This window comes from Amia ocellicauda, chromosome 2, assembly GCF_036373705.1.
Source record: "Amia ocellicauda isolate fAmiCal2 chromosome 2, fAmiCal2.hap1, whole genome shotgun sequence".
Classification (NCBI taxonomy): Eukaryota; Metazoa; Chordata; class Actinopteri; order Amiiformes; family Amiidae; genus Amia; species Amia ocellicauda.
This window is the reverse complement of record NC_089851.1, coordinates 13668667-13684619: the sequence shown is the minus strand read 5'-3', so window position 1 is coordinate 13684619 and position 15953 is coordinate 13668667. Positions and strand designations below refer to the sequence as shown.

General features: G+C 38.9%; 1 protein-coding gene across 5 annotated transcripts in view; it reads right to left on the bottom strand.

The window, feature by feature from the left end:
• Positions 1 to 5912: 5912 nt before the first annotated feature.
• cables1 (Cdk5 and Abl enzyme substrate 1) overlaps positions 5913 to 15953 on the bottom strand; it is a 50323-nt gene continuing 40282 nt past the window's right edge. For all 5 annotated transcript variants that reach the window (XM_066719391.1, XM_066719399.1, XM_066719426.1 and 2 more), the window contains 3 exons: positions 9748 to 9854; positions 9143 to 9350; positions 5913 to 8442 (listed from right to left, as the gene is read on the bottom strand). In XM_066719391.1, the coding sequence (XP_066575488.1) occupies positions 8302 to 8442; positions 9143 to 9350; positions 9748 to 9854 (456 nt within the window). In that variant the 3' untranslated portion in view covers positions 5913 to 8301. The remainder of the gene's footprint in view (positions 8443 to 9142; positions 9351 to 9747; positions 9855 to 15953) is intronic.

Genomic DNA, 15953 nt, shown 5'->3' with positions numbered 1-15953 from the left:
TTCAAGGCTTTACAATCTGAGTGCATTTAAACAGCCACTGGTCACTTCCTTGTTTACAAACTCTCATAATAGGACATGGGGTTTAGTGTAGAGAAAATGCTACTTCAGCCAATGCTAATTTAAAAGGAACCAGTTGCCAACTGATCCCAACATGAAAATCCGTGCACCGATTTTCATAGAACGCAGTGAATGCATGACTGAGTCTAGAAAGCAGTGAATACATCCCATTATGTTGGGCGGAGGGGGAATTAAAAACAAAATGATGACAGCTAAGCCACATGTCCCAGGGTCAAATTTGTATTTGTTTTGACCATTGCACAGAACTAGAGTAGTGATAGCTGTTGTTTATCTTGGACTGGCTACACTGGGCTGAGGGACAATCTGTGTTTTTAAACCTTATTTGAATTTTGTCTGCAGTGATATACTAAACAACACCCAGCATGATGATCTTTTAAGCCTGGCTTAATTAGAGAAATTACCAGAATGAGAGCAACAATGGTAAAACAAGTACCTATTTTTCTTCTTACTTTGCAATGTTGTAATTCATCACATAGCCCTAAGATAGTACTCCCAAAGTTAGTATTTTCCCAATGTACAAATCATAGTTCTACCTTTAGAAAATGGTCAGTTCTGCAGATTTTATTATTGTTCATATACTTTTCCCGCATACTGGTGGTGGATATTTGTAAGTACTTTAATCTCTTGGATGCTCAAAATGATTCTTGGAAAAAAGTTTGAGATTAAGCCCTTCTTAAATCACGCGGTTTGAGGACATTCACAATCAAGTGGATTTGAAATCTCTAATCTATAAATCGTGCAATATAGCTGTGGCAGTTATGAATGAAGTGTCTGTCATTTTTATAACTACAATGGATTTACACGATTTTTTCTTTATTGCAATAAAGAAGTTACACATATAGACAGGGACAATTTTTTCAAGCTGTGATGTTGCAAATATAAAACATAAAGTATCAGTTGTGGTACACATCTGTAATTTACTTTTGTTTTGTGTTTCTAATAAAAGCAGAAAAAACATTTACTAAAAATAATATGTATTTAATAAATTGCCTTGCATCCAATTCAAAACCTAGAAAGGCAAAATACTATAGTACACATAAAATGTTGATAGTACTTTTTATATTAAAAGTAAAACAAAACTGTTGAGGTAGAGTTTCTCAATTTAGCGTGCATGACATGAAAACACTGAAGTCCTAAGTGATTTTGTAACATTGCCCTCTATTTGGCATGTCAAAAGAGATTCTTACATAGCAGTGCCCTGGTAATCAATCACCTTAAACACTGTTATTGATTGTGTGAGCCTCTAAGAACCCTTCTACTGGGAACCGTTAAAAATAAAATCTGACCTCGTGTTGAGCTGCAGTAATCTGTATGGATCAGGAAAGGAATCTGTATGAATTAAGAAAATATGTTATAAATGCTTTGTTTCTCAGCTTAAAAAGTACAGACTTAAGGAATCTTGTTCTGCAACAACACGTGGCTTCAACTATTTAAGTAACATGCTTGAAATGTATTGTTCTCACTTAATTTCTCAATTTTTTTAATGTATCAATCCAGTTTAACCACTATCAAACTGTCAGCTTGCATTGTGCAGGTGTGTCACTGAACCTGTTGGCTGTAACACTTCACAGGTGTGAGAAATGGCTGCAACAGGTGCATCCATTACATCACAGTTTAGGTGTAGCAATTCCTTAGCAGCTGTGAGTGTCATCAGAGAGAGTGTTGCATTAGTAACTCAACAATAGACTGTGTATTCACCCGACTCAACACTAAAAATCAGCAGGATGTCAATATTGAAAATAAAACTGACAAGCACATTACTTCAGTTATACAACACATGGCTCCCTGCTGGAGCTGAGGATGAGGTCATTTTGTTTACTTTTTCGTTGCCTTATGAATTATGAAACCATAGTGAAATAGTCATAAATCCTTTCGAATTACTCGAATTACTCTAATATGCATGATGTATGCATCTATATTTTATAAGATGTTTGTTGACATTCCATACCTAATGTAGGCTTTCCACTTATAATGTACACTTTACATTTCTCTGCCTACACTAGCTGTCATATACAGTGAGGAAAAAAAGTATTTGATCCCCTGCTGATTTTGTACGTTTGCCCACTGACAAAGAAATGATCAGTCTATAATTGTAATGGTAGGTGTATTTTAACAGTGAGAGACAGAATAACAACAACAAAAATCCAGAAAAACTCACTTCAAAAAAGTTATAAATTGATTTGCATGTTAATGAGGGAAATAAGTATAAAAGACACCTGTCCACAGAAGCAATCAATCAATCAGATTCCAAACTCTCCACCATGGCCAAGACCAAAGAGCTGTCCAAGGATGTCAGGGACAAGATTGTAGACCTACACAAGGCTGGAATGGGCTACAAGACCATCGCCAAGCAGCTTGGTGAGAAGGTGACAACAGTTGGTGCGATTATTCACAAATGGAAGAAACACAAAATAACTGTCAGTCTCCCTCGGTCTGGGGCTCCATGCAAGATCTCACCTCGTGGAGCTTCAATGATCATGAGAACGGTGAGGTATCAGCCCAGAACTACACAGGAGGATCTTGTTAATGATCTCAAGGCAGCTGGGACCATAGTCACCAAGAAAACAATTGGTAACACACTATGCCGTGAAGGACTGAAATCCTGCAGCGCCCGCAAGGTCCCCCTGCTCAAGAAAGCACATGTACAGGCCCGTCTGAAGTTTGCCAATGAACATCTGAATGATTCAGAGGAGAACTGGGTGAAAGTGTTGTGGACTATTGAGACCAAAATCGAGCTCTTTGGCATCAACTCAACTCGCCGTGTTTGGAGGAGGAGGAATGACCCCAAGAACACCATCCCCACCATCAAACATGGAGGTGGAAACATTATGCTTTGGGGGTGTCTTTCTGCTAAGGGGACAGGACAACTGCACCGCATCAAAGGGACGATGGACGGGGCCATGTACCGTCAAATCTTGGGTGAGAACCTCCTTCCCTCAGCCAGGGCATTGAAAATGGGTCGTGGATGGGCATTCCAGCATGACAATGACCCAAAACACACAGCCAAGGCAACAAAGGAGTGGCTCAAGAAGAAGCACATTAAGGTCCTGGAGTGGCCTAGCCAGTGTCCAGACCTTAATCCCATAGAAAATCTGTGGAGGGAGCTGAAGGTTCGAGTTGCGAAATGTCAGCCTCGAAACCTTAATGACTTGGAGAGGATGTGCAAAGAGGAGTGGGACAAAATCCCTCCTGAGATGTGTGCAAACCTGGTGGCCAACTACAAGAAACGTCTGACCTCTGTGATTGCCAACAAGGGTTTTGCCACCAAGTACTAAGTCGAAGGGGTCAAATACTTATTTCCCTCATTAACATTCAAATCAATTTATAACTTTCTTGAAATGCGTTTTTCTGGATTGTTTTGTTGTTAGTCTGTCTCTCACTGTTAAAATACACCTACCATTAAAATTATAGACTGATCATTTCCTTGTCAGTGGGCAAAGGTACAAAATCAGCAGGGGATCAAATACTTTTTTCCCTCACTGTATATTGTAGACCAATCACAATCCCCAGAAGAGAGAGAAATAAGATCATTGCAAAAACAAACTTGCTTTATTTGTTTATTGTTTATTTGACCGCAATCCTTGTGGTCTGTACTGTTTGTAAGTTCCTAAGAAGCACCCAGTGAATAGAGTGCATGAGTTCTGTGTCGTTTACCCCACACTGTTCCTATTGCTCCAAACTGCATTGTCAAACAGACAAACAATCTGAGCTTGCACTTACAGAATGCTTAGGAGACACACTTGTTTTTCTTTCCCAGGCTCATAGGGCTACTATCACACAAGGGCTTTGCATTATTCAATCGACTATCATTAGCTATTCTTCCGTGTGCAATGCCCGTCTTATTTCCACGATTCCTTTAATGGCAATCATATTATTCTTCTGTTGCTCTTCCTCAAATGTCGACCTTCCTTTGATGAATTGTTCCCTCTGACAGGATTTTTTTTGCATTCCAGACCATACAGTGCATCAGTGATGCTTCGCCAATAGATTGTTCTATTTATGAACAGTTGGAGGTGTTAGGAGGACTGAGAGGTATGGCTTTCATATTGCTGACAAGTTGACTGAGCAATCTTTCATCCTGGGAGGAGGCAGATTTGGGGGGAACCTGACTGAAGTGTTTCAAATCCTGTTGGGATTCAACAAACTTCTCCTTTAATCTTTTTTCCATATTGTAAATGTAGGCACGTTCTTGGAACCTGTGGAATATGTGGCAAAGCAGTGTTTGGAGCTGTTGATTTAATGGGATTCTTCTTTGTGAGCAACACTAAATTCAAAAAGAATAGATGAAATGAAATGTAGGCCTCTTGATAACATTTGTTCTTGTATTCCTATTATTTGAGAAGAAAACGGAATACAAGTGTTTGTCATTTACCAACATCTTATGCTTTCGGATCTACCATAGCACAGACTGACACTATAATCATTGCTGCAGAATGAGCAATGACTTCATCATGTTGGAATGCAGTGCTATTTTCCTTCAGATTTTATGTCTGATGGCGAAACAAGTTTGCAACCACAAAAACACACCCAGGCAACCCACTAAAGTTTTCACCAGGCTGATGTATGACCCAATTACCAGCACACTTTGAAGCAGGACAGATTTTATTACCACTAACATTGTACTTACCACATAACTTTTGCTTTTTAACTGGTGTAACTAGGTAAAGTACTTTGCTCAAGGGTACAACAGCAGTGTTGGGACTGAACTCACCACCCTTCACTCCAGAGTCCAGAGCTCTAACCGCAACTCCACACTGCTGCAACGAAACAAACAAACCACCGAGCTTGAGTTTCTTGACTACACTTTTGGCTACATTCTGGTTTATTTTGGAATCCATCGGTCCCTCAATGGCCACAAGGGCACCAACACCGGAAACACATCTGCCTCCATGCGTCACAGTGTGAATGCCATTTGTAATTACATTAGCTTAATTTTTGGGTGTATTACACACTGAGACAAGCAGAAGCAGCCCACACACACAAGCCACACCACCCGGAGGAGCTGCAAAGGTTGTGCACAGGGTGGCTGGATATCCCTCTATTATATCAGAGGCAAAGAAACATTCTCTAAGCACTGAGTGTTAAGAGTCTGAATGACAGTGGATAAATGGATGCTTCTGCTCGCTATGGATTAGAGTGAAAGAGACAGATGAAAGAGGCAGAGGACTCTACAGTAATGTCAAATGAATGAACGGTCTCAGTAGTTCCAAAATACAAATGGTGGCTGTAGCAATATTCAAATTCTGCACTTGCACAGATGCTACTGCTTCTATCAACTCCGGTCTTCAAACTTCCTAATTTCCTTCATGCAGTGCAGCAGTTTTGCTGGCATTCAATTCAATTAACTTTATCGGCAGCTATACAAGGCTGAATATATAGTTTGTTTTTAGCTAGCTTGAGAAAACTCCCCTCAACTAAATTCCATGCATATGTCCATATAAAGAGAATTCTAGCTTTTTCTATATAGTGAGTGGAATTAAAGGTGAGCATGTATGAGCTCTGGGATCATTTATTTAAAAAAATAATACAATATGTTTTAAGTTTTATTTCATGACATGTTGCTGTATAATGACACTTTTAAGAGCTGCCCAGATTAAACATGCATGGGATATTATGAAGTCATGTTTTAATAGTGGACATTTGACTCATATATTTATATATATCAGTCCACAAAACACCACTCCAGAACCACAGATACAGTACGATGTGTGTGTGTTTGTGAGGAGTCATCTTAATGATGGTGACAGTGCGAAGATTTTTAACACAGAAAGAAACATTAAACTGGACACCAAGAACATTTGGGGAAATAATACAGCACGTGTATCTGTACAAACCATTTTATCATCATCTTTTTTTTTTATTGAACAAGCAAATTATATGTACACACACAGATATATACCAGTATTGTTTTGATATTTTCGAACAGTTCTTTGCTTTCTCACAAAGCCTAAAGTGCGTGCCCAGGGGCCTTGCGGATATTCGTTCTTTAGAGCCGGCCGGTTAATAAAGAATCTTAACACTTTTCAAGGAGTAGTTTATACCGTATGCATTCTTCTTTTTTCTAACACAGTTTCACAGAATACACGTAGTATGATTGTGCACTCCATAATTTCCTGTTGGTGTTTTCTGACTATGTAACAGTTTGCCATGCTAAGCTAAAAATAACAAGCTAATGCATGGAAATGCACAAGGGATGTAATTTAGCATTGCATCAAGCTTTCTATCCCACTGTTAAAACACTATGTAGTGACACTTTAATGTTTCCCCATGTCCAGTTGTCTAACTCGGCTTTAAAATGGTACCAAGCATCTTTAGGCTACATCTTCAGCAGAAATGGCCACAGACTATCACAGGATACACATAACACAAAATGCAACGAGACACACGTTAGATGTAAAAATGCACAAGGACATTAACTACTCCTTCAGTTGTATATTTAGGATTCTCCATAGTAATTGAGACACTGCCCATCTTTACCTCTCTGTTTTGTCTCTTGATTGGCATTTTAATATTGCGTTTATACCTTATAAAGTCAATATAGGTAAAAAAAAACATCTTTGTTCATTCTAGGGAAAAAGAAATACGTTGATTGTGTCGCCAAAGATTAACTAAAAAGTGTGAATTATCGTCTGAGCTCATGTAGTCATGCCTACTTAGTAGTAGAAAACTAGAAGAAAAACTATTCAAGTTAACATTTAATGCTCAGAAAAGCAGAATTTTACATTCAGTCTTTCCAACAAGGATTCCTCTTGGTTATTAATCAATTGTACATTCAGAGGTAGGCAATATTCTTTTAATATGGAGAGCCATGATTTTCAACTTAAGATATGGATTCAATTTGTCATTGAGTCATACAGAGTTTAAAACAGCAGAGAAAACAAAAACAGTTTAGTGATCGTTCACTACAGAATTGTACATCACTCCACTAACCTGCATTATAGTTAGTGTCTGATGGTACATTCTTGTATGTTTCACCCAACTCTTCTAACAGGAGGTGCCCTGGTTTACTTAACTTTCCGCCCCTCCCAGTGTAGCACTATAAATGTGCTTATGATACACTCTAACATAGAGCACAGGAAATAAAACACTAAAGAGTGCAGTTCTAGTCTCCACATGTCGAAATGAAGCGCAAGTATTTTAAAAAACAAACTAAGTAGTGTACTGTAATGTACTGTATTGTATTGTATGAAACCCCATCTACTAAAAGGTTTTGTCATTTTCTTCTAAAACATGTTTTGCTAACTTTAATACTGAAAGAGCGAATGCTAGCTGTAAAATATGGAATGGAAAAAGAAGGCAGAATATGTTCGGTTTGCAATAAAGTGATTGACATGGTCCCGATAATATGAAATCAAGATAGTGAGAACATCTCTGCCTATATAATGCTCGGTGAACTTTTAATACAAACTAAAATTAATCACCACCTTTTCAAAGCCTTTCATTCATCGTAAGAAAACACACATTTACCCCCAATGTCTCCATTGTACCCAGGAAAGTGCACTTCTGATGATAAGTAATTGAATAAAAAATATACATGAGCAATGTCCATGTGGTTAAAAATCCTTTCAATCCACACACGGACTTTAGTGAGTTTTTTTCCTTCCGATTTTATAAAAAAAAAAAAAGCTTGAAGGCAAAACAACACACCAAAGACAAAACAAAAGCTTAAACAAAATCAGCTTAGCCAAACCCCAGGCTACTGGTCCAATTTGCCATGGTGGACCAAACAAATCTGAATTCTTCTAAATGTCCTTTATCAGACAGTTAAAAAAAAAAATCCACAAATGTGCAGCTGTTCATTGGAAAGAAGGGTAGTATCTTTGAACTTCTTTCATATAACAGATTTGATGCCAAATTGAATTTTTCTTGAAGATGCTGTCAACTTCACCACTTAGCAATCAGGCAGATCCTCAGTAACATTGCAGCCCCCCCCAAACAAAAAATGAGTAGGAGCTGCAAGTAGATTAAAAACACACCAGTCAATTCCCAGAATGAAAAAATGTGTGGTTGGGGCTGGGGTGGAAAGGGAAAACAATTTCACATGTAGGTCATAGCCTACCATCTCGACTCTGCTGGTTCTCCACAGTTTGTTACAAATAAGTATTTCAAGGGTATGTGTATCATCTTTGCTGTTTCCAGTACTGAAGGCAGGCACGCGGGCCCAAGCCTCAGACAGACGGATCAGGAGAGGGGCAGCAGCACTCTCCTGCCCGGCAGCCAGCGCTAGGAGTTTTGGAGGAGTCGTCTGTAGTGGGGCATCACTTCATGCTCGGGAAGATGGAGGCTGAACTCGAGAGCCACCAGCACTGGGAATTCAAACGCTATGAGCTCACGTCGGTTCAGACGAAACTTCTCTTCCAGTTTCTGAAAGGAAATGTCAAGACAGACCGTTTGGAAGAAGAAACACCAAGTCCAAACCAGATGAGGTGGAGATTTAAACTTCTCCTAAGCGTCTGAGAGCCTCACGTTGGTGATACAGCCACCCTTATAGAGTACTTTCTCTTTTCTGACTCATGCCGATCATTTGCAAAATGGTCGTCTCGATCTCTCCTTCCAGTAGACTAATTCTGCTGATATAATCTATGTGTTTTGATATTTGTGAGGGTATACACCTTGGTCAGAAAGATATTAAGTCTAATTCTACATTTCAAGAAGGACATTAGTATGTATACATTCAAAAGTCACACATTTCCTTTCAGCAAATACTGTCGGCTACGATGAGAGTGGGGGCCCCTTCCTGGTACAATACACCAGTTTGCAATGAAAAGTTGCTGCTTCTCAGCTCTTTCTGAAGCAGATAACATCGGTAAAAACAGCTATGCCTGGGAAGTTCATTCTTCTGTACAAACAAGGACCACAAAAGAAAAGGATGTGCACTTAAATCCTTTAGATATTACTTAAAAGTGTCTGTTGGAAGAAGATGTACAGAAGACTATGGTATACCTTCCAAATGTTATCTGAAAGTCCATCGTGGCTTGTGTGTTTTTGAAAATACACTGCTAAGTTAAATTAATAAGCACATATCAGAGTCGTGGGAGGCACACAAGGGCCGTCGCATACTTACATCTATCAAATGCTTAACCTCATGCTTCCTGAGGTCACTCCCTATTTTGGCAGCGAGGAGCACGCAGGCTCCAGCACACAGCTTGCGGTTTTGCTTGTTGAGTTTCCCCCGGAGAGCGAGCTTCTCGAAGTAGACGAAGGCCATGGCCACAGTGGGCTCCTCGAAGCCACACTCCTCCTGGGCCAGCTTTCGCATTTCCCTCTTCAGGCTGGATACGGGGCACAAGAGAAGGGGTCAGCCATCTACAGTACAGGGCTGCTGAAGAGCCACTTTCCCGAACTATGGTCTGGAATGCTTTAATGCAAACATTTTACACAAACACATAGCATTTCCCCTTAAATTACATGTAAAAGAGTGTGTAAAGTAAAACAAGAAACTAACAAAAAATATAAAGTTAGTGTACGCTAAAACAATCTGTATCCCACCATTAGAGTCGATGTTTTGATTTTTAGAAATACTATATATATCATAAGCATGAGCTGCAATTGTTTAATGAATAAATTGTTTGTTTTGGTTGAGCCAAACCTGATCTTTTGCATTTCAATCATCTCAGGTCATTTTTATGTGTACCTTGGAGTTGAGGCCAACACAATCGCCCAACATACCTTCTTATCTTACTGAGAGTCAGCCTGATGTGAGGGAACTTCTCCTTAAAGGTCTCATTCATGTCTTTCTTGAGGTCAGAGGGTTTCACGTATTCAATTACCGTCGTCTGAAAGAGAGACGGCAAGATACAGATGTGACCATAAGTAATAACGCTACTACCACAAACATGATACTTTGAGTCACCACATAATATTGTGTGTGGCATGAGCTAATTAAAACGCTTGTTGAGTGTCAAAATGCTCCTTGCTTGTATCACCTTTCATTGTAAGTGAAACTGGGGGCAATGAGAGAACTACTATGCTAACAGTTTGCTTTGCAGCCAGCTTTAACAGATCATTTTCACACTGACATGGTGGGTGGGGGTGTCTGGTAACTACTGTACACTCTAACCAGCAATATGGAAACACTCATAGTTTTTGGATACTATACATTTGAAGAAAAATATTTCCCTAACACCTCCACCGTTAATATTACTAATGTATTATTACTACTAGCATAAAGGTTATGGACTTGCATTTCAGTATTGAATGGTACCATAATAAGATGGTATTTTACAAGTAAACAAGGCACAAACACTGTCAAAACTAGCACAAAGTGCTAACAAATTGAGGTAAAATGTTAATAACATTAATAATTACACTACACACACACTATATTATATGTATATGTATTGTTTTTTTGGGGAGGGTTAACCATTTAATTCAGAAAACATCCAAAATTAGTTTACATTCCATAAAATGAAATATTTCAATGAATTAAATGAAAGTGCTCTTCAGTGAAAATGCCATTTTCAGTTTCTGTGATCTTTTTCTGTCTCTATGGAAACACAGCTAACCTCAATAGGCAGCTGAGTGGGATATGAGCTTGGGGAAGGATCAGTGTATTGATTTACATTTAAGCTGAGTCAATGTTTATTTTCCCATATTCACCACAAGATAATGAAAACGCTGTCAAACAAAACAAGACACTGAGACATGCCATGAAGAACAATGAAATATACAACCAGACCCTTTATAGTCATTGGTGAGGATATATTGTATTATTATTATTATTATTATTATTATTATTATTATTATTATTATTATTATTATTATATTTATGTATTGGCAGTCACCCTTATCCAGGGCAACTTACAAAATATAAGTGCAATACAAAGTACAAAGTGCAAAAAATACAGTTAAAGGCACAAAACACTTTAAATTTCAATTTACATAACAGTGCAATTCATAGCATAATACATTTTGTAAATTCAATTTACAGAAGTTTATACAATATAAGGTCTTACATCCTTGATTGTAAGGATTGTATATGGTTTTGTTTTAAATTAGTTTAACCTTTAAAGATTTTTAACCACCTCACATCCTGTCCAGGAAGTACCCTGAGCAGTTAACAAGTCAAACAAACTGAACGGAAATGAATATTATGAGACACTGGGGTTACAATGACAAGAATGCGATATGCAAAATTTCTATTATATGAATAATAAACAAATAAGCATTAAAAAAATCATAATGATATATACTTTTCCGTTAGAGTTTAGAAGGCTGATTTGTAACCACACTACCTGTGCCACACAGACCCTGGTGATGAAGTGATGAGACAATAACAAGCTTTCAAATACTGATTGACATGACATGCTGCTGAATATAAATACCTGCTGCAGTGTAATCCTTTTCACACAAGTAGCACTGTACTTACATTGCCCCAAAATAGCATTTCATTGATCTACAGCATCTCAATGAGTGTTTTCGTTTTCCCATCTAGTGTTATGACTCTTAACGCACCTCTTCAAATACTGTCTACAACGACAGAAATTCAAAATTATCTACTCAGAATGAATACAAGTGAAGGGTCTGTCATATGAAGAAGGAGGCATCAGCTGAGTACTTGATATCCGATTTGATATATGCCACATACTGTGTTCCTGTGACTGGATAAGGAACCGTGATACTAAATATCTAATAAAAGAAATCCAGAAAACACTTCAGGAGTAACATATTAGCTTTCCAAACAACCAAACCTATGTTGAGAAAATGTGAGGAAATGTTTGCACTGCGTTAGCAGGAAAAAAAACAAAAAACAAATTCAGACACTTAAACTGGTCTGCTTGCTTTTGAAGCAATGTAGAGCACGTCATCCTCCTTCAACTGTCATAAAGTCAAAACTACAGCCAATATACAAAAAAAGCTTGATTTTCACAGAACCGAATGCCGAATGATGTATTTATTAAAACCGCTACATAAGAGTATTAAGAAAAACAAACCCAACTGCTGATTCTGCGAATGGAAGGCTGACTGTTAGAATATCAATCAGCAGGATTGAATCTCCCCCCGTGAGAGATCATGTAAAATTAATCATAACACAGTGAGGTCCTGGGGGCTGTCCACTGCTGAAACCTGGTATTCGTCCTGGCAAACAATCCTCTTTGCTTGGTTTGACTGTGCACGGCTACTGAAGAAACTGGTTTTCCACCACCGTCACTCCTCACAATCTGGCTCAGGTTCTCAAACCCGACGTGAATTCCTACAGATGTGCTAAAGGCCCCCAGTGATACAATTAGTTTACATCACTGTGAGTTAGTCCTGGATTATTGAATTTGGCAGGAAGCTGCATCCCACTTGTCCCACTTGCTGGTGATAGTGAGAGTAAAAAAAAAAAAAAAAAATACGCAATGGACTTTGAATCCTGTAATGGATTGCCGTCCCGTGGAGGGTAAGGAAATGACTCAACCAAGATCTACAAAAGGCCCCTCTGTATTCTGTATAGCTCCCAGGAGATTTCTATCCTGCTTATATACAATTAATTTAGAAATTTCATCAAAACCCTAAATCCTGTATTTGTTTGAATTTTTTTTTGGTTTGGTTCCTATCATTGTCAATTTATCAAAATGCATGTTTAATATTGAATGTTTACATTCAATTAATGCAGTACATCTGTCTCACTAAAGCGATTACAAACAGAACAAATGGTATACTTACAAAAGGTTTGCAAAGGTTTATTGTTATCTTAGTGCTATACTATTATCAAACAGATTCATATTTATTTACCTAAATAATAATAAAAATAAACTAATAACTAATGCTAGTTGCATTATTAGGTCCTGTTTACAGTAAAAATACACAATTATTACACAGTAGAAAATCCTCACAAATTAATCAAGAAATGCCATTACATTTTGTTTTGATTCTTAAAAGAAATGCTTATAAAACAAAAAACAACAAAAAAGGTTTGATAAAGATTTTCCACGACATGCTGTAATTTGTTTTATTTGATTACTTTTGGGTCTGTGCATTTACCACCAACTAATCCAAACAGAATTGATTACTTCTGTGTTTCAAGGCATTGGAAAATCACTGTGTTTTCCTCATTTCAATCAGAGGAGATCGTGTGGCTCGCGGGGCACTGTGAGGCAGACAAAATGTAAGCGCTCTGCGATCACACTCATCTGTCAGGGGACCGTGTGGCAGCCAGCAATCCCTCGTATGTGGGGCTGTGACTGAAGCCAGCCCAAGAGCTGTCTGTTAATGTGACTCTATCACAGAAAAGCTCAGGTTTATTTGAAAGGCTCAGGGTGGCCATTGCCATTCTTACAAATCCTATTATTTTCCCCAACATTGTTTTACTGTGTTACTTAATCTTATATGTACTTAAGTGGACTACATATAGTAAAGGGCAGCCATTTGGTATAGCATTTTTTAATAAACCTAATGTGGGAGATTGTTATATTTGCAGAACAACTTTGGTCCTGAAATTGAATAAGCAGGTAATGTAAATGTGAAATTGAAGTCCCTTTCATTTGATAGCTTGATCTCGATTCTGAAATCTCACTGGTGCTGGAATGTAACAATAATATCAATTCTGTCCAGTTATCACTCTCAATACGTGGGGCTCACATCAGACACTAAATACTGCATTTACACTGGCTGCTTTTATGATGGCTTGGTGCCAGCCTAGCGCAGTGTAAATGAACAAAGCTGACCTTAAATCCGACCTATAAACAGCCTGCTCAAGGGGTGGCCCTGCAACGGCTAATGTCCTGCAGTGTAAACGCAGCCGGCTTTAGGACTGCTTACACACAATGTGAGTGGCACTTACAGCAACACCTCCAAGTGGAAGAACACAAAACTACAAATGGACCTGTTGTATCTGTTGTATTTATGCAAGATCTAATACAAAAAAAATCTACATATAAATTTATGTAAATGAGAAAGGAAGTCGCAGGCAAACAAACTCGTATACACTCACCTAAAGGATTATTAGGAACACCTGTTCAATTTCTCATTAATGCAATTATCTAACCAACCAATCACATGGCAGTTGCTTCAATGCATTTAGGGGTGTGGTCCTGGTCAAGACAATCTCCTGAACTCCAAACTGAATGTCTGAATGGGAAAGAAAGGTGATTTAAGCAATTTTGAGCGTGGCATGGTTGTTGGTGCCAGACGGGCCGGTCTGAGTATTTCACAATCTGCTCAGTTACTGGGATTTTCACGCACAACCATTTCTAGGGTTTACAAAGAATGGTGTGAAAAGGGAAAAACATCCAGTATGCGGCAGTCCTGTGGGCGAAAATGCCTTGTTGATGCTAGAGGTCAGAGGAGAATGGGCCGACTGATTCAAGCTGATAGAAGAGCAACTTTGACTGAAATAGCCACTCGTTACAACCGAGGTATGCAGCAAAGCATTTGTGAAGCCACAACACGTACAACCTTGAGGCGGATGGGCTACAACAGCAGAAGACCCCACCAGGTACCACTCATCTCCACTACAAATAGGAAAAAGAGGCTACAATTTGCACAAGCTCACGAAAATTGGACAGTTGAAGACTGGAAAAATGTTGCCTGGTCTGATGAGTCTCGATTTCTATTGAGACATTCAGATGGTAGAGTCAGAATTTGGCGTAAACAGAATGAGAACATGGATCCATCATGCCTTGTTACCACTGTGCAGGCTGCTGGTGGTGGTGTAATGGTGTGGGGGATGTTTTCTTGGCACACTTTAGGCCCCTTAGTGCCAATTGGGCATCGTTTAAATGCCACGGCCTACCTGAGCATTGTTTCTGACCATGTCCATCCCTTTATGACCACCATGTACCCATCCTCTGATGGCTACTTCCAGCAGGATAATGCACCATGTCACAAAGGTCGAATCATTTCAAATTGGTTTCTTGAACATGACAATGAGTTCACTGTACTAAACTGGCCCCCACAGTCACCAGATCTCAACCCAATAGAGCATCTTTGGGATGTGGTGGAACGGGAGCTTCGTGCCCTGGATGTGCATCCCACAAATCTCCATCAACTGCAAGATGCTATCCTATCAATATGGGCCAACATTTCTAAAGAATGCTTTCAGCACCTTGTTGAATCAATGCCACGTAGAATTAAGGCAGTTCTGAAGGCGAAAGGGGGTCAAACACAGTATTAGTATGGTGTTCCTAATAATCCAAAGGTGAGTGTATAATGTATTGTAACACCCTCTGCTCGTCAGCTTCCTTCCTCACCATCCTTCCCAGGATCTTCAATTCCTTCCTGCAGGAGAGGATGAGTGTCCACCTTATCTACTGATTTGTAGCATGAAAGCGTTTTTCATCGTAACTTTAGTCAATGTAAATAAAACCCTGTATGAAGAGGTAAGATTACAGCTGAATTGTTTTTGTGTTTCGTCCGTGTAGAATCCCTGCCCAGTGAGCCGGAGCGAGCCATTTAACCGAGGAAAGACCGAGAACATTCACTAAAGTGCCATCTGTACACAATTCATTAGTAGATCGGACAATACATTGTGATGGACTCCCTTGCACTTTGCTCTCACTGTTCCACTTCATGTACTTTTCCTTGTCATCAGCTCCCATTGAAGATTACATCCTTAAAAAGAGCAAGTGAAACCTAAACTCTAATTGTAGGCTTGAGAGAAAAAAAAAACTGTTCCCATTGATCACAGTCTAATAACTTCTAAGGCTGAGAACACCGTTCAATAAAATGTGATGTTCAAATCCGTTAAAACCCACTCTATTGCTACTCTATTACAGTTTTTTTTTTTTTACACTTGAAGTAATACTTCACCTTGCATCAGCTGTCTATTGTGCATTATTTGCCACAAACTGCCCCTCTCTACCAAACAGTGAAGAAGAAGCAGTAATGAAAGTTTAATTACAAGACTGAGACCTCTATTTGCAACACAATGATGAAAACTACCACCTGAGGCT